Genomic DNA, 21292 nt, shown 5'->3' with positions numbered 1-21292 from the left:
ACCATTTTATTAGAAGAATGAAAGAACGATTTTCAAATGTGCTGGGAAAATAGGAAGTAATTCACGGTGGTGTAGCTTTGTGGTGCCAGTATCAATTAGATATTTCTTCACTTCATATTAAATAATTGCCAAGCAAAAGATTGTTTTGATGAATCTTCAAAAGGAGTTGACTGAAATTGTAATTCACTACTGTTTTTCAGTGCTGTGTTAGCCAGTGAGTGCGGATAAAAAACTCCAGCCAGTGTTCTTTCCAAAGACTTAAAAAATTCTCACCACCACCAAGAAAATGCCCCGTTTGTCTTTGCAATGCTTGTCCAGTTGATTTAGAGACACTTATTTTTACTACTTGGAGTAGCCATCGTTCCAGTCACTCACTGGAAGATTTAAAGTAGCTTTAAGAATTGCCTTGAGAAACTCGCGTCTCTCCTTTCCATTAGCACTCCTTTAAGATGTGGAGTTCGTGTAAGATTATGTACATGATGCAATAAATCTGTTTGGCTGCCCACTTCAGTTGCTTGGTATTCCCATCCTTACATTTCAAGAGTCTGATATTACTTCCCTTAGCACTATCACACCTCCCACAGAGGACGAAAAACTGCTTAGTTCGTGAAACCATCCTTTGCTAATTCTTCTTTAGCTGCCACCAGTAAAATGTCAGGAGTGAAAACGATACTGATTGGTCCTTTTAAATAATAGAAGGAAACTGTTGTGGCATCCCATTTTGAAAGTCATTTTTCGGTTCTTCCAGTTCTCGTTGTCTGTACCTACCGCTAGTCCTGCTCGGCTGCGTTCAATAACAACCTTTAGTTTGATTTCAGCCTGACAGTGCAGTCCCTGTTTCACTCTATCCTCACTCCTACACTCAGCCCCCGGAAAGTCACCGTGAAGGTGCCTACAGGTTTGAGTATTCTCTCAGCAGTATTTCTCTTCAGAGGAAATAACTGTTTGAAGGGAGGGTTTGGTGTCACTCATGGCTTCTGTGTTGCTGATCCTTTGTGGTACCAAAGGAAGGAGCTGAGGTCCCGCTGAAACAGAAAGAGACCCTGGAAGTCTGTACAGGGATGTATGACTGTCTGGGATTTGTTGCCAGGTACCTAAGTGTGAGCAGTCAAGCTGAGCTGTTAGCAGTCATAGATTCATTTAGTTACAACTGAACGGACATGAAATGGGTTCTGTCTGTTGGGAAAAATATCCGAGGTGTTGGAAAACAAGATGCTGGAAGCCCTATTTAAAATTAAGCCTAAAGAAAAAGCTGAGGCTTAGTGTTGTTTCATAGGCAGAAATTTCTGATTTCCTGCAAGGCTATATATTTTCCAAATCTAACAAGTGTAGCAATCCTCCCAAACATATTCAACTTCAGTGTCCCACACTCCCACCCTGGGCCATAGATCACCACAGATGTCATCTTATTACATTTAAAATTAGAGTAAATAACCTTCTAAGGTTATAGATAAATTATATTAAGGAAGAACACTACAACAAAACTGGTGGTGAACATAGTCATTTTATTAATATTAAAAAAATGAAGATATACTGAAGGAATTTCTTGTCACTGTTTAAAATAATCCACTTTGCATTCAAATGTGGTAATTAAACTCATGTATTTCAAGCCATGTTGGAAACATGCTGCAGAAGATGGTGGTTTAGTCTAGATGTTAGATGGCTGTACTATAGCCTGAAGTAATAACTTAAGCTATCGTACTTTTCAAATTCAGATTGGCAAGTCACTTTGGGTATTTGTGTCAAACATAATGGTATTTTGTGCTTATACAGGATTACTGAACTTGACTAAAATTGGCACTCAGGCTTCAGGAATAGGATAATATTGGAATCTGCTAATAGTGCATAATCACCACATTCCTAGTTGTAAATGTTCTGTATCTGAAAGATTTTTCTAACATTTGTTTAAAATTATTTTGCATCAATGTGACTTTGTTTAAGTATGGTTTATTTTGCTCATCAGTTTTTTGCCAGAATTCTGGTGAAGTCTTTATTGTCCTGCTATTGAAAAAATGTTATGGTGTACAATTTTAGGTTGTGAATGTGGATATGCCCATTATGGATGATTCAGAGCTCCAGAAGTACTCAAAGGTATGACTTTTATGATGGTTTCCTTCATGGTATATATTGGCAGAGTAATCCCAGGAGGGCATCACACAATTCCAGATTTATGTGTTTCAGAAATTTAGTGGCTTTGTGGCTCTATCTTACTTTTCCAAAAAAATGGCTGCCAATATGCAGCTTGTCTTCTGGACTGGTCCAATACCATTTCGTAGCATGGGCACAAAACTTTTAACACCCACACCCCCCCACACCCCCCCCCCAAAAAATGACAAAAACCCACAGCCAAAACCCAAACCATGCATATAAGCATTGCTTATACTCGGTCAAACTTTGGGGTACTTAACTGCATTGAAATTCAGTTGTTAGAAGCCACTGGAGTGGAGCAGAGCTCGAAACTGCTGCACGATGTTGTCATTCTGCAGAAGAGTTTGCCATAGTCATCCTGGCTCAGGGAGAGGGAGGTCCGTTTAATCAAAATGGTCAGAGCTGAAATTAATTTCAGACTTTGATGAGATTTTCAAGATTTGTATGTTAATATTGTGCAAAAGAGGTTTGTGGAGGTGATGCATTTATATATTTGTCGGAATATCTCAGTGAAGAAACACCATAAACTCATAGTCAGACATGGGGGTGTGGGAATGTTGAGGATCAATGGATTGCTCCCTTTACTTGAATATCCAGAATTAACTGGGAGCCAGAAGGGCAGTCAGTGTTTCAACTTAAGTAATAAAAAGCCAGAAAATGGCCAAAGTGAAGGTGCAGACACTGCTGATCATCTCTTCTCCCCAAGTTGCCATAATTTTAGTCTAGTCTTCCTAATACTAGCAGACATGAGACACTAATGGTTGGAGGCTCCCTAGAGAAAAATTCCAAATTAAGGAGGCCCACTGGGAAAAGGCGAACACAAAATTGGTGATTCCACCTTGCGGAAATAACGATGCCAGTATTATTAGCTGTTTGCAGAGGATGCTTCATGGATATTTTTCCTAGCTCAAAGTAGTGTAGATCCTAAAGGAGTAAGACAGCTGATTTTGTGCTGAGTTTTTATGGTGATTATGGAATTTCTGTCAGTCTTGTTGAAAACTCACCTTTTGGGTAGGGTAGACTTTAGGTGGTACTTTTCTCTGCATTTTTTCCAATACGGTAACCTATTTAAGAATACAGTTCACATTTCATTTTCCCCCAAAGGGCAGATTTATTGTTTCTATTTGTGCAAACAATTTGTATAGAGAAATTATGGACATTTGTGCTGTAATGCAGATGATGTCAGTATGAGGACTTAATCATCTTACTGTGTGCTTAGTTTAATTTGGTGAGCTACTGAATCCTAAATGTGTTTATATTGTGGTAGTTAAGGATATACACATTCTCAGCTGTACTTATCTTTTGGCAGCTATTACCCATCCACACGTTGAGATTAGGAGTTGAACTTGACACCTTTGATGGACATCATTATATATCATCAATTGCATCAGATGGTCCAGCTGCAACACTGGGTCTTCTGCAACTGGAGGATGAACTTCTGGAGGTAAAAAAAAAACCAAACCCCAACCCTCCCCCCCAAATAGAACTGATGTTTCCTGTTTGCTTAGCTGCCTTAAAAATGCTTGTATTGAATTCTAGTTTGGCTGCTGCATGCGCAATATAGAGTTGGTTGTGGAAGCAGATAAGAGTAGTGCTTTTGGAAGTCGCATTCATTTTCTTCACTGTTTTATTCCCCCTTTACAGACAAAATGTCAAGTTCTTGTGACCTCCTAGTGACTTCATGCAGAGGGGTTCTGAAATGTTTTAACATGAGTGTCAAGAGTTATAAGGGTGAAGATAATACTTGTGTTGAATGTATTTCTATGTGTGGTCCTTTAGCTCAGTCTTTTGAGCAGTTTGGCATTAGCTTTTGTGGTGGATAATCTTTCTTAGTATTTGTCACTCCTAAAAAATTTACAGCAGTCTCAGGAATAGTGGTTCCTGTTACGCATTATAACTTGCTTGTTGAGTGTTGAAAGACATTTGTGTGTAGAAGCTAGTACATCAGTTTGTTTAAATATGTATAAAGAGGTATTGGGGCAGCTTTGAAGTTATCGGAATCAGCCCAGACCTATTTGTTCCGGAAAAATATTTATTTGGTAGTATTAAAGTAATACCAATTTCATGTGTGTGTGTATGTATGTGTACCTATCAGTTTCTCAGCCTGCAAGTGAAAAGACATTAATTTCCTGTTGAATACCTGCTCTTGGTGGAATATTTCGAATTTGAACCTTTTTTAGTGGATGCAAAGAACACTTAATTGACATCGATGGGAATAGAATTAGGCCTTCTGAAAGACTAATTTGTTAGGTGTACGGCTCTCTTGCTTTTACTTGTTGTTTGCCCTTTAACATCAAAAATTCATACTGATGTCACTGAGACCTAAAACATTTTCTTCAGTTGTTGCTTAGTGGAGGAAATCTTGATTCCTAAAGGAAGGGATTAATGGAATGCTGGAAGTGTTTTTTAAATTCCTTGGCCACTAAACAAAAAAATTGTATATGAACAGCAATAATGCAGTGCTGTAGAGTAAGTTAGGAAACTTCAATTGTATATGTTTAACAGTTTTACTTATTACTGTGTACTTACAATTAAGTACACAGGTATGTCCAGACCTAGTAAGCATAAATTTTTTCTACTCTGTAGGTGGAAAAAAACCCCAACAAATTAAAAATGTGCTCCAGGGCTAAAGCTATATGTACCAGGTTTAGCCCAGAGTATGTTTTTGCAGCCAAGTTCTAAATCCCCTTAAGTAGGGGTTTGCAATGGAAAAAGTGACAGCCCCGTTCCCAAACAAGCAGCTCTACCTGGGCCTGATACAGTTGGGATTAAAATGTGATCAGCAAGGAATTTTTTTTAATATATAGTGAGGTTGAATGTTGATTATTTTTAATGATGTGTTTGAATTATGATGGTATTTTATTCTCCCCTCCCCCTTAATTTTAGATAATTTCATTGTGTTCTTTTTTAGGAATAAATTGCTTCCTTGTGTCCTTCTAGTTTGGTTTAAAAATTTCACTTGCTCCTATTGGATGGCACAACTAACTAGAGCGGTCTGGTGAATGAATGGGGTGTTGGGCACCTTGCGTGTTTAGAGGCTGATTTCTGGCAGCTGCAAAAGGAGAAATGGGAGTCCCCAAGTCTGCCTGGGAGCGTGCGGTAGCTCTTCTCCATCAATCACAGTACGCTGAGAAGTGCTGGTAACTTTCCACCACGCTGCCGCTCTCAATGCATTAAAAAATCCTTACGCGTAGATACTTCTGCTTAAATAATTAACTAATGGATTAGCCTGATAGCTCAGCAGTTGTTGTAATTCTTACGGAAAAAAACCCATAGCAGTTCGTCTTACCACGTTGGAGGCCAGTTACACCACTCTGAATTTTTCTCCTTGGCTGGGTTATAGAGTGAGAGGAACTCTGTTTCCCAGCAGCATAAGCTGTATTTACTCTGTGAAAAGCACAAATGGAAAAAATGGGGAAAAATAGAGGTGATCAGGAAGAAAATGGGGTCTAAAGTGAGATTCCTGTGTATTTTTGCACAAGGTTGAGTCCCTCTAAAGAACAAGGAGATCTGGGAAGTATATGGCAAGGCTTTGCCCCAAGTACACATGTACTGAGGTGTGTACATGTATGTTGTATATTTACGTGCTGTATTTTCTAGGATCAAATGTGGGTTCATCTACATTAGCGTTGCAGTTTGGGTATGGAGTGGAGTATTGAAGAGAATCTTCAATTATCCCCACGTACTGTGCTTTAGTTCACGTTGTGGAGTGGACTTGGATGATGCGTCCTTGATTCCTAAACCAGGGGTTGCGCTCCAGCGACTTCAGACATTTGGTCATGAGAGCAGACTTGAGGCAGCTTGGAAGAAATCCCTGAAACATCAGAGGTGTCAGGATTGAGTCCATAGCACCAATCGGGTTAAACGCTGCTCTTTGGGGGCTGCACTGCTCGTCAGCGTAGATGGTGTTCACATCTATGACACCTGCTGACATTCTGCTTTCCTCATATTTAAGGAAACTGCTATGGTGCGAGTAGATGTATCCTCATGATATTGCAGGTTATAAAATAAGTAAAAGAAGATGAATCTCTCTAATTTTATTTTCCTGAGGAAGTACAACTGCAGTATCCCATTTTTAAAGCAGCATTATCTATCTATCTATCTATCTATCCATCTTTCTACTTTTTTTCTTTTTTTTAAAATCTGTTGTTCAAAACATCCATTAACAATGGCCTTATGGTCTTCTGTTGTCACTTGGGATCTAAAACTGATGGGATGGTAAGCTTTGACCCTTGCCACCGGGTTTTCCCATCAATTGCTTAGTGCAATTGGTTTCTTTGTTACTATATGAACATTCTTGCATGTTTTCTGTAGCATCTGTTTTAGTTTCAACCATTTTGTTACATTTTAAACAACTGACAAAGTTGTGCTAGTTCTGACGTCAAGTTTTTGATTAGAGCTCAAAATCTGTGTTTTCTTATAATATTTTGGAAAATTAAATTTTTATCTTTTCAACTTCAAACATGTGAGCCTAATGCTGAAAAAAAATCCCCAACAAAGAAACAGGTGAGAATCAAATAATAATGCCAGGAAGGGTTTAGGCTAGGAAAAGTAGTCAGCAGAAAACAAGTTAGAGGAAGCTGAATAGAGCAGAGGTATGATGTAGCAGTCAGTAGTCACAAGATCTTGCCGATGAAGTTTAAGTCTTACGATAATGCATGTATACTTCTAAAGTGTACATTAATAAAACCATGCGAGCTTTGCTGGAATCCCTAGGTAAAATTAGACTTTCACATTCAGCTGGGACAGACCATGTGTGGAGAGGAAAAAAAAGAAAAAAAAAGAATCTGGTTGAGATCCTTTTAATTATCTTAGCGTGAATATGTGTTTCCCCTTCTGTGTAGGTAAATGGAGTTCAGCTATACGGAAAATCACGCCGTGAAGCAATCACTTTTCTAAAGGAAGTGCCACCCCCGTTTACATTGGTTTGCTGTCGGCGACTTTTTGATGATGGCAGTGAGTCTCTTGTGGATGAACCCACCGTGGGAGCTTCCCCTCTAGAACAAAAGGTAGACTTCTTACGTCATTCAGTTGTGTAAAAGGACGGTAACTTTTTGAAAAAAGTGTATTTATTTCTGAGAAAGTGATTTAGCTTTCTAAAGACAGCATGTCTGTTTTCCTTTTGCTGTTTGATCCAGACTGCTTTTCAGTCTTAAATAACATTTCCTAAAATACATAGTTAGATGAGGCGGTTTTGTATTAAGTTGTCATATAAAGCTGCCTTTGCCATTTGCTTTGGGCTCGTAAAGGACAGCTGGTGTTTTACGGAAAGATAGTTCATGTCTGCAACACAGACAGTGTTGTGTAAACTACAGTTTATACAGGTTGGTCATGAGAAACCTCACTGTACTCTAAGTACAAGGTAGGTAAATCAGCGAGCTAGCATGCTGACTGTGTACATCACATTCATCATTCTTACACTTAATAGGTGAGTGAGAGCTCTGAATTATACTAAATCACATCCTTGCCACCATTAGCTGATTACTTCCATGTTCTGAGTAGGTTTTTATAGAACTGGAAAAAAATGAAACTTAATGTGTCTTTCCATTGCAGAAGCTTTAAAGTCTCAAACTAAAGCTTGACACTTGTAATGGTTGTTCCTATTTATAAAAAGTATTTAGACCTTGACTTCTCATCTTTTCTGATGTTTTCTGATCTAATTTCCTCTAAGATGGAGAGTTAAACAAGAAATATGGATGTTTCATGGAAGAATAAGGTGTACGGTATTATGCCTTTCTGTAAAAGGCCCCTTCTGTTGCAGCAGAACTTGTTCCACTGTGTTTTTTGATGTTGCATTTTACCGAACTTTTTCCATGTGCATCCTGTCAGTAGCACATCTTTGCCATAAGGTGGTATTGAGTTGAACAGAGGTTGCCTTCTCCTTAGAGCAATCTCACAATATTCCTGCTTTCTTTTGTCAAAAGTATCAACAAAGAGTGCATGGAAGAAAAATTGGGTAACTATACTTCATTCTTTTATACCTTAGCACAAAAATTGTGAAAGAAACTGCTTTTTCAAATTAGATACTATTTGTATAGTTACAATATACGAATTTTTTGTTTGCATATTTAATGCCACAAGTATCAGATGTGCCTGGTCGTCTGGTCTTTCTATTAGCTGTCCGTGGTTAAATCTTTTATGCTAAGATATTTATTTTTCTCTTATGCATCTAATGGGACAGCTGAAGTTCATCAACGTGTAACAGGTTAGTAATATTATAACAACTAATTTGACTAATGCACGGGTATTTGTATGCTGGGTTGGGCTCCGATGCTCAAAACATGTAGTCATAGTCCCAAGGGAGTATCCAAGGCAGCAAGCCGGAAAAAACTGGATGCATAATGTTCAATGAAGTTGTAATTCCATAAAAGGTCATATTTTAGGGCATGTATGAGCCATTAATAATCAAAATATTGAAGGAATAGTGTTGTACAGAACTGAAAGAATAGTATTTGAACTAGAGCTCTTATTTTTCAGGTGAAACCAGAGGAAGACATTAATCCTGAGGAGGAGGAAGGAGAATTAGCATTATGGTCTCCTGATGTGAAGGTTATTGAACTGGAGAAAGACAAAAATGGGTTAGGATTCAGCATTTTAGACTATCAGGTATACTTTTCTGTATAACTAAATACTAAAAATCCCTTTAATCTTTTGTCTTGTGCGGTGCCTTAAAATGTTTTGTGATGTTGATTGCTGGGTAATTGACTTGGCACTACGTGATAACTCTAATTATTTCCTCCCATAGATAAAAGAGGCCAACTCTCTAAAGTAGAGCTTGCTCTAAACTGGTCTGATTATCAGATGTGATAAAGTACAAAATCTTTAATCAAACTCCACCTTATAACTCTGAAGTTAATGGCTAAATGTTGGGGGGAGGTTGGGGTTTTTTTTGTTCTGATTTAACTTGGAATGACTTTTCAACTATGTGACTGGCAAGCAAACTTTCTTAGGTAGTGCAACGTCATTTCCTGTGTACCAAATTATATTCTTAATTGTTAAACTTCATAGAAATTGACAGAAGAGTCTTTAATTGGGGGAAAATTCTACAAAAATTAATAAATCCTTCTTTCAAAAATACTAACTTCAATTAAATTTATAGAAATGCTCAAAATCTGTAGTCAGAACGACTACAGTGTTTCTAGTCAACATATATATATATATATATTTTTAAACATCTACCCATCATATTTATAAGGAAATAAAATAGCTGGATCACTCTTCATAATAATACACACATCACATTTGAATACTGCCTAAACATTGTAGTTCAATAAAATGTGTTCAACTGTTGTACATAAATGTCAAGTGATATAAATTTCACTTTTTGATACAATAAGGCATGAATTGGGAATGAATTGGAATAAAAAATATTTGAAGTATTATGCAAAACCATTAATTCTATATTTTACCAGTGTGATTTAAGATTACTGAAAATAGATCCTGTTAGTCATTTTCGCTGACACATGTTGTGTTGCAGTGCCAGCTTTACTGTAGAGTTGCTAGGAGTCTTTACAGAGCAGTAATACACAGATTTGCTTTTAAGTTCTCATATAATCAGAATTAATGAAGGCTTTAATAACAGGCTTTTTATTTACTTATTCGCAGATGCAAATACATGAGCAATGTTGTGGTACTTTCAGCTAAATTTAAATACATTCTAATCAATTCTAAACGAGTGGTAAACCACTTAATCTCAGATCTTTATAATTTCAAGATATTTATGTATAAAGTATGCTCTTTTGTTTGGGATTTGCCTCTTAGATCTTTTACACTTTTCATCATCTGCAGATTAATTTTTATATAGAGATATCTGTGACTCTGTGTGTGTTTATGTAAATACATCCATCATGTTCTTGAGTGCAGGGCAAAGAAAATAAATAATTGTCCATGCTAGATTGGAGGCGGGGAAGAAAAAAGTATGTGGTTCCTGGGAGGCTGTTCAGAATTCTTAAAGCAGATTTGCTGAGAAGCACAAAATTACAGTGAAGTGTTTAATTGTGGCTTAAAGGACCCGGAGACCTAACTCTGTTTTCTATGTGTCTTTTTGCAATTTTACCCTTTGAAAAAGGAAAGTTTGGGGTTTTTGGACACGTACTCTTTGTTTTGCAAGAAAAGATTCAAGCCTTATAACAGCCAATTACATTACTTGCACTAAATATCCACTGTTGATTTTGACCATTTTGCGTAATCATATCAGGGTTTGGTTTGGTTTTGTTTTTAATGATGACGAGTATTCACATGGCCTAGCTTCACGTATCTAAATGAGGTGCATCAGTGAGGGACCAACCTTTCTAGGCTCCCACTGGTGTTGATGGAGGCAGGGTGGGGAGGAAAATACTTTTTAAAGGGTGATCCTGAGCAGAAGGCCTATTTGTGGTGCTCGGAATTGCACTCAAGAGGACTGACTCGCTCTGTCCATTACAGAAGTTGAAGGAAACTGAGGTGTTATGTACACCACTTGGAGGTGATGTGACTGTATTCTGAGTTTTTAAGATCAAACTATTTCTGTAGCTTTTGGTTGAAATGGTACTATAGAAATATCAGTAGATCCTCAGAAAGATCAGTAGGAATAGTAAAGTAATGTTATAGGAGAAACAACGGTGAATCACTATTATTCCGTCTCACTTCCTCCCCCATCAAGTTTTGATAACATCTTTGAAATGCTTCTGCAGTACCAGTGTACACCAGCCCATTTCAGTCGCGTCTTGTGAGAGACTGGTGACTGTTATCTGCAGTATTTAAGAACCCCTGAAATCCTGCTCGTACAGACGTGTCCATTTTTGACAGTGAGGGATGCCAGACGCGCTGCGGAAGTGGAAGAATGCTAAACAACTAGAGAGGAGGCTGTGTGCAGTGCTGTGGACATTTCTTCCTACTGCTTTCCGTTTGTGTTTGATATTTGTTTTGAAGCATGAGGCTTTTTACCTTTCCAGCTTAATTTTGATTATAGAATTAGGTGTGGTGCTGAATACTCTCATGGTATTTAATTTACGGTATTTGTCTCTTTGTTTTCTCAACAGTAACTGCATACTCGGTGTAAAGGATATTGTGCCTCAGTTGTCTAAAATGCTGCACTTCCCAAATCACACTCTGAAAAACAGTATTAAAAAAACCTCTTCATGAGGTAGAATAGGAATCGGAGTACGTAGAAAACAGAATGCTGAGATCGAGAAATTATTACTCTGGTATATTAATTTTTAATGGGCTGTCTTTCTAATAATGTTTCATCTATCAAATAAATGATAAGCATATCCCAAGTGACTTGCAGGATATTCCCAGAAATGTACAAGCATAATTCCAATGCCTATATATTTTAATGAACTAATTACAAATTAATTATACCAATTATGCATAATCAATAGTATTTCTACTTTGTCCTGTGTTTTCTTTTGTCTGTCTTTAGGGATTTAAATGCTTAAACCAGAGCTTTCTTTTTGTAATAAGGTCCTCTTGGAAGGACTTTACACTTTGGGATACCATTAGAGCAATAGAGTAGACTTTTTGATGTAACAGGACTGTATTTATATAGGATACTGTTCAGCTTCACATGATCACTATTTAAAAAAAAATATCTTTTTGCCCTTTGCTGAATGTCCTAATTTGTAATTATGTGGTAGAAAATCTAAAATCTTTGAGACTGCTGCTTTGCTAGCAAGGTCAATACTTGACGAGAGGGTAGGTGGATGGGGAGGCTGATCCTGTCTGTTCTTGAAATGATCTGTTTCACTGGATTTTTCTTCTCCCAGTGTGATGGCTTATTTAAATAAGAAACATTGAAGAGGTCTTAAAATGAAATCTTCTGTGTATTTTTTCTATTGTCACCACTGTGTTGGGAACTTGTCAAAGCTCTTAGGCTATGCATTGCTCTTTCTTTATAATGCTTAGATGAAAAGCATTCAGAAGGAGAGGCGGCAGAAGCCATGCAGGTAGGCTCGGCGTGTGGCGTGCGTTCTTCAGCTGATAACGCATCGTGCTCAGCAGAGACCTGAGGAGCAACGTTGCGTGGCTGGTGATTCTGTCTCCAACAGGGACCCTGCCCTGCTTTTGGCCATTAAAAAGGTGTGCTGTTCGCTCTTCTGGCCAACTTCTTCGTGAAGTCATATACTCTACCTCCCTTAATTTCCTTGTAATTTCACTTGGAGAAATTGCTCTCTTTTTCACCTCTTAACTAACTTTTATGTAGTGTTGCTGGCACAGTTAGCGGCAAGTATGTTTTGATGGTGAATAAGGGACCCAGTATGCTGTTTGTAGAGTGCTTTGGGATCATCTCTGATGCAAGAGGCTACAGTAAGCGTATTTATTGTTCTTTGTCAATAGACCTGAAAGTATCTAGCTTAGTAGTAACTTTGTCTAGCCTGAAACTAAACCTCCTAGCCAGCAAGTCAAGAGCTAAGCCATTGTTACTGAGCCCAAGCCTTTTTTCTTAGAAAGAACTTAAACCGGAAGAGGGCATGAGATGCCATCAGGTTAAAATAGAGGAGAAACGCTGTATAAAAATGATGGTATTCCCAGGGGGTTAGAGCGAGAGGAAAGAAAAATCACACAAGATTAAGATTTTGAGAGAGAGAGAGAGAGAGAGATTGAGAGAGAGAGGAGATCACAATAGTATAAAAGGTACTTTGAGCAGCCCCGACACAGTGTTTAGCAAAGACCTGGTGCATGCAGGCTGACGGATTCTGTCAGTAATGTTTTACAGAAATATTGGCAAAACCACAGGTAGCTGAATTGCAGATTTCTTGAGGCAGTATTGACCAGAAGGTAACTTGAATGGTCTGATGAGCTTTTATCAAATTAAACAAAAAGCTGAATGGACTTTATGTGGAGCTTAATTCACTGTGCTTTGAAGTCAGAGTATTTTAAAGCAGCTGTTTTAAAGTGCGTGAAGCTGGAGGGGGTGAGGGTTGCAGTAGAGAGGGCTGACGTTTTACATAGCTCTTAGGAATGCCTGAGATGCTGTTTCTTTCTGTCTGTGATTGAAGGGTAAGTCCCCAGTGCCCGGCTGCTTTTGCACGGTACCCAGCTGCCCTATAGACCTGTCAGCCTGTAAGAGCTTACGGGCTCACCTGCTCCGAGTGGTCTGTGGGTGCAAATATCTGCCCATCCAAGGCAGCAGTGACAGGCATATCAGCACTGCGTGAGCTTCACCACCTTAGCCAGACCTGGAGCAGCACGAAGGTTGCCTGCCTTCCTCAGCCTGGGTCAGCGCTTAAGGGGTTCTTACTCTAGTCTAGCGACAGGGACTCCGCAGCTGCCTTATTCCTGGACTTGTCTTCATTATCATTAGCAGATTTTTCTTACTGTTGAACTGAAGTCCTTTTTTTGCTGCACATTCAGCAGGTTACGCTTTGTCCTTCTCCCAGGGAGCATGGGAAACAATTGTTTTCTTTTTTATAACAAAATCACTGCATAGTCATTCATGGCAGGAAGTGAAGCAATTTAAGTGTCTCCAAATATCTTTCCTCTTTTCTTTATGCCCCAAACAAACAGGCTCCAGATGTAGAGTTACAAAAATGCAAACTGACTTCTTATTTGTAGAAGGTGGTATTCAAATAGATTATGGGTTTTTTTCTGGTTTGGACTGTTTGACAGTGAGATGAGGGCTGGAATGCTTTGACATGTTGCTGGCTAAACGTTTGCCCTCTTGCGATAATTTGAGCTTTGTCTGTCTTGTGATAAGTTTGTTATGAACAAAGAAGCATATTCACGTCCTTGTTAAGCACATTTTCACCTGATCATGTGATGGAAACCTGTGGCTTACTGGCAAAAGCTGCACAGCTGTATTAAAAAGCAGTTTTACAAGGGCTATCAGCTTGGTACTGGGAAAACTGATAAAGGCAGCTTTTCTCCCATCTCTACAACCCATCCACATTCATTAACATCAAAGTTCTGTAAGCCTCAGTACCAACTGTGTTGGTACTCATCTCACGGAGGATTTGCTTCTCTCCCCCTATGGGAAAGTTCTGCATCCTTTAAATCATATTAAGCTGCTTCGTTTGTAAAATAATTCTTAATAGTGTGTCATGAATTGAATTCAGTGTAGCTTTTTGAAAAATTCTCTTGGAGTTCAGCTTAAATACTATTTTTCAGGACTGAAGAGCTGGTGAATGCAATTGAGCACGTTCTTGGTAAAGTTTCTAGGGTGTTCATGATTAGCGGTTTCCAAAATCTCAGTACTAAAAGCATTGGGAGATCAGAAACCGCTTTAATAAGAAATCAAAGAGACTGTGTATCTCAGCATGAGATGCGGTCAGATAGACAGGAACAGCTTGCTGAGGTAGAGAAGCTGGAGAACTCGGATGCAGGAAGTTGCGTTAGGGCTTGGGTATGCCCTGACGCTGGGCAGGGGCCACCACTCTGACTCTAAGCGAGAAGTTAGGATGGAATCTCGTGTACAGAGTGGAGTGGCATATCGTAGGGGTGGCCCTCCTGTCTTTTGTGAGCTGCAACAGCCAGTGCTCCGGACGATACCTGAGTTTGCAGAGAAACTGGAGCATTACTGAGAACATCTGTTTTTCTTTGGTTTGTCGCATATCCTTGAAATAAATACTAAGCAGTATTATTATTAACCTTTAGAAATGTTTTCCCTATTCCCCCAAATTCTACCAATCTGGTTGTTCTTTTTCATTTCCTGCTAGGAAGAATAGCTTTTAATAAAAACAAAAAACCCCAAACCAAAGAAATTCATTATTATTCCACAGATGTCTTCTGCCTGCAAGAGAAGGCGAGAATTTAAAGGGACAAGTCTGTAGCTAGATTTTCTGTTAAACACTTGGCAAATCTCAGCAAGGGTAAGATAATGTAGGTGAGACTAGAGGAAACTGTGCAACTGAGTGCTGCTTATCTAAAAGCTGCATTAGTCTTTCAGTGAGCATGTGGAGACGGTGGAGCAATGGGCATGTAAAAGCTCAACCCAGACAGCTCTGAATCTGTTGTTCCGAACCGATGAGTTTTGAGGTGCTGATGGATAAGCATGAAGAATTCCGAAAACTCGTGGAAGTTATGAGGTATTCTGTTTTCTTAAAACCTCGCCCTTCTGGAAGATGCTGTTCCCCAAATCCAAATAGTAGTGTTGCACTCAGAGTTTTTCTGTCTTCACTGCCTTTTGCAGTAGCCTTAAAATTCTCAGCAAACTTTTTGCCTGCTCTTCTGTCTTCCCCACCATCCATACTGTTGCAAGTCTTACTTGGGCCAAGTCACTGTTTGCAGATCCTTGTTGCAAAAAAAGGCCTGTCTTATCTCCCCGCTTTTCTTTTGCAGCTTTTTCTGTAGCAAATCTTCCTTAATTCTTGTGTGTGTTTATGATGCAAGCTCCCCATGCAGAGAGCTCCGGTTTGTTTGAAAGCACGTACTGCACTTCCACAGGCTGTTAGCTGTGTTGAGGTCAGCACACCTAACTGGTGGAAGTGCTTGCTGGGCTGTCTTTGGCTTTTCATTCAGGGATTATTTGAATTTGAAAGTTGATCAAGCCCAGAATGTGCATTAAGACCACTGATTGTAGGTTATTTAGGTGATACCATTTATAATTTTTCCTGTGGCTTGTCGGTATTTTTTTCTTTATTCCCACACATCTCTATCCCTCCTTTATCTCATCACACAGTGGCTTTCCTCCATTTCCTTATGAGTTCAGGGGTTTTTTTTCTTATCTCTCTGGCTTTTCCCTGTAGTCAGCATTCAGTGTTTTTTCTGGAGCTGGAGAGTCTGAAAGTATAAGATATTAAGAGAGTCTAATGAATGTAATCCCTGTGACTTTAGCTCTGTTGAGAGCAAATATGAAAGGCGGATGAAACCTTAGGTTGATTGAGAAGTTTGATAAATTAAAAGATAGTGACATGCACCTGAGTCCACTGCACAGTGACACTTTCAAAACTACCATAGTCAGTGCCTATCTTTGATCTTTTTATTTGAGAATAGCAGTAGTGTGTAAGATCTTTTTCTTTTGATCATTCCCTGGAGGCACTTTCGTCCCAACTATCTGCTGCATATCCCTCTTCCGCAGCAGATGAGCATTGACTGCGTAGTGCTTGCCAGCTCTGCCAGACCTACGTGGGTTTGAGTAATTGCTGGCCACCATGTTCATTCTTGCTGTAGAAGACTGATATGATTTTAGATCGCAGATGATGAAAGCCCGGTGTGGGAAACCCATCGTGCCACCTACTCTCATCTTGCTCTTCTCTCTCCTCCTTTGGGTGTGGCTCTGTATGTTTTGTTTATGGTGTTTTTTTTTCTTTCTCTGTGAATTCCTGTTTCTTCGCTGACATTTCCCACAACAGAAGTTTTGATTAATGCTGGCTGCACACTAGAGCTTCTGAAATTCATTGCTTTATTCCCTCACTGCAGATCAATAAATACTTATGTTTTATTTCCAGTGCTTTGCCTTACATCACAGAAAAGTTCAGTGTTCCTCCTTGAATATTGTTCTGTATTTAAGTTTGTATTACTTCAGCACATCAGCCTGTAGTTTATTTCTTTGCTACAGCCAGAGGTTGTGTGTTGTGCAGTCTTCTTCCCGAGTAGTCCTGCTGACTGCAATCTAATACGAGTGGAAGAGGCAGAAACAAGTCTTAAATGCTTTGCGTTTCAGTCTGATTGCCCATGCAGTGGATCTAACAAAAACTAGTTGAGCACTTTCTCAGGGATGTTTTTTCAGGCTTTAGAGTACCTTTGGCAGTTCCTGTGGCCAACTCTTGTAAATATGTTGGAGTGAATGAACAGAAGGTTTGGACCTTGACTCTCAATCCTAAATTGAGGCCACCTTAAGGAGAGAATTGGACCTCACTCACAGCTGGCTCTTCCTCTCTTCCCCTTCAGTGGGGAAGTACTTAGTGCCTTTGAAAAGGCAGCAGGGCGTTTATCATTCTTGACTCTTGCATCCCCTTGGCACTGTTGGGGTGTGTGTGGAGGGTGGCTCTGCAAAGGGACCGAGTGGCACTTCACAAAATGAGAGCATGGATGAGTTTTTTGAGTAATTTCTCAATACTGAGCGTACAGGTAAATTACTTTGTGTGCAGTTCTGCCTTTGTTCTACATAATAGTAAGAGGAACACAAAATGCATTTGGTCCTTTTCATTGTTGACGAGTGTATGTTCCTTGTACAGTATGCTACAGTGTTGTGTTTAAGAGTCTTTCAGTCTGGTATCTTACTCACTTGCAAACTGAAGAGTTTTAAATATGGATATGTATGTTAGACCTGGAAGTGGTCCCATGCAAAATGTAATGAAGCTGGGTTGCTCTGACCTCTGAGCTCTAACATGTGTTTGTTTTGGCTCTCTCGCAAAAACCTGCAGTATACAAATTGGCACATGTAAAATTGTTCAGATAAATCAAAATTGGTAAAGGAAAAAAAGTTTCAAACTGTTTCTTTTGGGATCCTTTGCCATGCTATTTTTGATGTGTGTTTTGAGAGGAGTGTTTTTGTGGCAGCAGGCAGTTTGTTGCTTGAAGAAAGCTAAAATATTCTAGGAAGCCAGGCTAGCTGAATTTAGATCGTGAGGGATGCCAAAACTAATATAGCCTGTAACTAAGTGAGAGTGACTTTGCACAGTAAATGTCAGTCACCCGCTGCTTTGTCTTACATTTTCGTATGAGCCTTTAAAAAAGGAAAACACAAACAAAGCCCCTGAAAAAGTGGTAGCTGCTTACATCCGCTGGAGTTATAGCCACAGCCTGCTGCATAGGAGAGACTGCTCCCCATCCTCTGCGCCTGGCGAGGGCTCTGCTGGTGCTGGGGCCGGACAGATGGGGATGGACCTGTCAGAGCATGAAAACGCCTCCGCTGGTGCGGGAGCTGGGCTGGCCTGGAGTGCCCTCTCTTGGCTGCTGCAGAAACCTCACATTTTGGTAAGGACGGAGAAAGAGTCCTTTCCAAAGATAACGGATGTTATCATTTTAATTTTCCAGTGTGATGGACAAAGGTAAGCTGTACTGGTTATGTCTCCAGATTTGCTTCCTAAGGAGTTCTGATAGCTAACTGAGCGTCAATCTTTGGTGCCCGTGGCAAGCTCGAATCCCTCACTTGAAGCCACAATAAAGTTACGCGCTCCAGCAGCATTGCACGTAGGACTCTGTTAACGTGGTGCTCCTGGGACTCTTAACATTTTAGCAGAGCTCAGGTTTTTAAGAGACTTCATACTGCTCCGAATCCAGGGATCCCAGAGGCAGCAACTGCAGTGGCCCCTGCTTGACTCTTTGCACTGCTAAATGAATCCAGAACAAATGAGGCTCTGAAAATAAGAAGAAAAATTTGACACCTGGACTCCAGGAAACATTTGTGGATTTTGATGAGGAGCAGTAGGGGGGAAGGGAAAACCTATGGTTCAACGTAGTTAAATATATGGTGTGCTAAGTATGAATAAATTGTGACTATTTTAAACAAGTTCATATACTCTATGGCTGGCTCGAGCACAAAGGAAAAGACAACAGCTACAACTTACTAGTTCCTCAAAGGGTTACCTGGAGGCCAGCATCCTGGGCTGCTGCTGGGGCATGCCAGTGGTCGACTTTCATCGTTTATACAAGTGGCAAACTTTTTTACATGTAATTCTTTTTTTTTTTTTTTTTTTTTTTTTTAAAAAAAAAGGAGTTTGTGTCAGTGCTTGTGAGTTAATGGGTTTTGTCTCCTGATAGCCTTACTTTGCAGTCCGATTCCTTTCCTCGTTGTTCATAAATGATTCATTTGTGTAAAGGAATCCTTCAGTAAACTGAAGTTAAAAGTTCTTCTTTAAATGTGCCAGGCCCACTTCATGCCCATTTTAAGATGACCGTATTGCATGGGGCTGTCCTGTGCACGCTCCCTCTGCTCTAATGCAAAGTCATGTGATGATTTCTTGAACTATTGAAGTTGAATTACTTCTGTATTCCAGCTGAGTACCATTACAGCAACATCTTAGCACTGGGTTTGGGGAGGGAGTTTCTTCCCAGCCTGTAAACTCCATCCAAGTAAACGAGCCTTTCGCTTTAAAGCAGAGACTGAAATCCGGTCCTGACTGCTAGTGACTGAAAATCACTATTATCTGGCTTAACGTGAGCCAAGTAAAATGAATCAAGAGCCTTAGGGTAGGTGTGCAGTAGCAGTTAGTGCTGTTTAGTAACCTGGAATGGCTCTAGCTGGTCTGTTAACACAGAGGTGGCCCTGAAGTCCATCAGGGCACTGTGGGAGAGAAGTTGCCTTTTGCAGTTAGTATAGAAGGTAAGAATCTGTTTTACAGCCTGCTGCTAGCACTGCTTTCTTTCAAAAACAAGGCAACAACCCACGCAGTCCAGTTGCACTTGCTGTTGTGAATCGTGTGCAAGATGCGAATGTGAATTCAGCGTTTGCTGTCTTGTTTTAGCAGGTGTTGTTCTTTAGGGTGCATTTGGGTTTGGGTGTAAATCGTAAGGCAAGGTTTCCCAAAATCATTGTTCTTTTTGTTTTGATAAGAAAAGCAGGGTGCAATCCACAGTCACAATCATCTCCCTCATGTTATATTATAGAGAATATGGATTAATGATTAAACCTCGAAATTCAGGAGATCTGTGTCTTCACGTGCGGCTTTTGTTGTGTTCCTCGTGGCAATTGCATTGCGATTCACAGTCACTGGTAACGCACACTCAGGGTTTTACAGCACTGCTCGTGTTACTGGCTTAGCCCTGTCGCTGCGTAGTTTTTATTGCTCTTCTCTTCCTGTACAATAGCTCCCTCTGCTTGAAAACAGCAGTGTAATTATAAGCCCTGGTTTGTCTTTGCCTCATCAACGGGTTTTAATATGGGCCCCTTTTTTAAGATGATTTCTACTGCTGCACTTCATGAAGCAATTCCAATACACAGTTACGCTCGTGCATGTTGTGAAGCCGCAAAGATAAAGTTTCGAGAACAGCACGGTTACTGCATAGGAACCGCGTATGTTTGCAGGAACTCTATCTTCATTTTTAGCATGAGGATTAAAGCTGGTTGGAAAGCTTTTTCAGGTAAATTATTTCTTACCAAATCACGATGGTTTATTGAAGCCACAATGTTTTTATTTCAGTGAAAACTTTAGTTGAAACAGGACCGTTTCTTACTGGAAATGCGGTAGCTAGGCCACTGACCTTGACTATCTGCATAGAAGAAGCTAACGGTGAGATTCCCGCGTCCTACTTAAGTGGTTCTGATTTAGAACCCAAAAAAGAGCAGCTTTAGATCAGACAGAGCAGGGATTTGACCCTGGCTTTCCTACATTCTCAGCCAGCGCCATAGTTACTGGGCCAGTCATTGACTCGCAAATTTTTGTCAGCTTATCTGCACCAGTAAGGATGAGTGCCGCCTTTGTTTTGTTCCTTTTTTATCAATATAGCTAAGCCAGCAAAAGTCATATTACAAAAGCTGTTGTGTCAGCAAAGGTGTAGTTTTGCTGAGAGAGCGCTCACCCATTTAGGGAACCAGCATAAACCTTGCTTGCCATGGCGAGATGAGCCCATGATAGGAAAACTTGCTGGTTTAGTTCCCTTAGCAAAGCCTTCCTGACGTGAGCAGTGCCTTACTTGCTCGAAAATGGCTGTCTCGACACGATCCAGGTTTTGCAAACAAGTCCCAAAGGTTATTTTTATTTTGCGTTGGAGCAAACCCCAAAATTAAAAACATCTCAAAAGGCTGTGTCAAACGGAGTGTTTGTTCTGTGGTCAGCTGTCATCAGGCTGGTTAGGCACATGGCTGCGTCGGCCGGGGCAGGCAAAGCTGCCTCTCTGCACAAAGGGCAGCACTAACTTCACGGTTTTCAAAATTCAGCGCTCTTAAAGCAAAACCTCTTTTTTTTTCCCGTCTTGGAATCCTTTGGATTCTTCTTCTGGACTTCCTGCATTTGGGGGTTGTTTTGTTTCTAAAAATGTCCAAAGCGTCTGCAGAGCGTGGATAGCTTTTGCTGGTTGAAACAAATGGAATCCTTTCCCCTCGGCGCCGTGCGAGGCAGGTCTGAGCGTAACCGGGCGGACAGCCCGAGCGCCTTGGCACAGGTTCAGGAGGCAGAACACCATTGCGCAGCGGAGGGAGGTTGCTGGGCTTGATTATCGAGACATGATACTCGCTAGGAAGCCTCTTCTGTACCACGCGGGTACCCAGTGTTTGGGAAGATTATAAAATGGCAGGATTAAGCGGTAGAACGGGAGAGAATTATTAGGAATAGGTACTTACTTG

At 40.1% G+C, this 21292-nt stretch overlaps 1 protein-coding gene across 1 annotated transcript in view; it reads left to right on the top strand.

Moving 5' to 3' along the window:
* Positions 1-21292, top strand: part of INADL (InaD-like (Drosophila)) — a 149302-nt gene that overhangs the window by 23043 nt on the left and 104967 nt on the right. Inside the window, exons 13-16 of the mRNA XM_009883980.1 lie at positions 2035-2091; positions 3458-3592; positions 6993-7157; positions 8626-8754. Coding sequence (XP_009882282.1) covers positions 2035-2091; positions 3458-3592; positions 6993-7157; positions 8626-8754 — 486 coding nt within the window. The remainder of the gene's footprint in view (positions 1-2034; positions 2092-3457; positions 3593-6992; positions 7158-8625; positions 8755-21292) is intronic.

Source organism: Charadrius vociferus, unplaced genomic scaffold, assembly GCF_000708025.1.
Source record: "Charadrius vociferus isolate BGI_N301 unplaced genomic scaffold, ASM70802v2 scaffold423, whole genome shotgun sequence".
Taxonomy (NCBI): Eukaryota; Metazoa; Chordata; class Aves; order Charadriiformes; family Charadriidae; genus Charadrius; species Charadrius vociferus.
The sequence above is the reverse complement of the archived record's forward strand: the minus strand, read 5'-3'. Positions and strand labels throughout refer to the sequence as shown.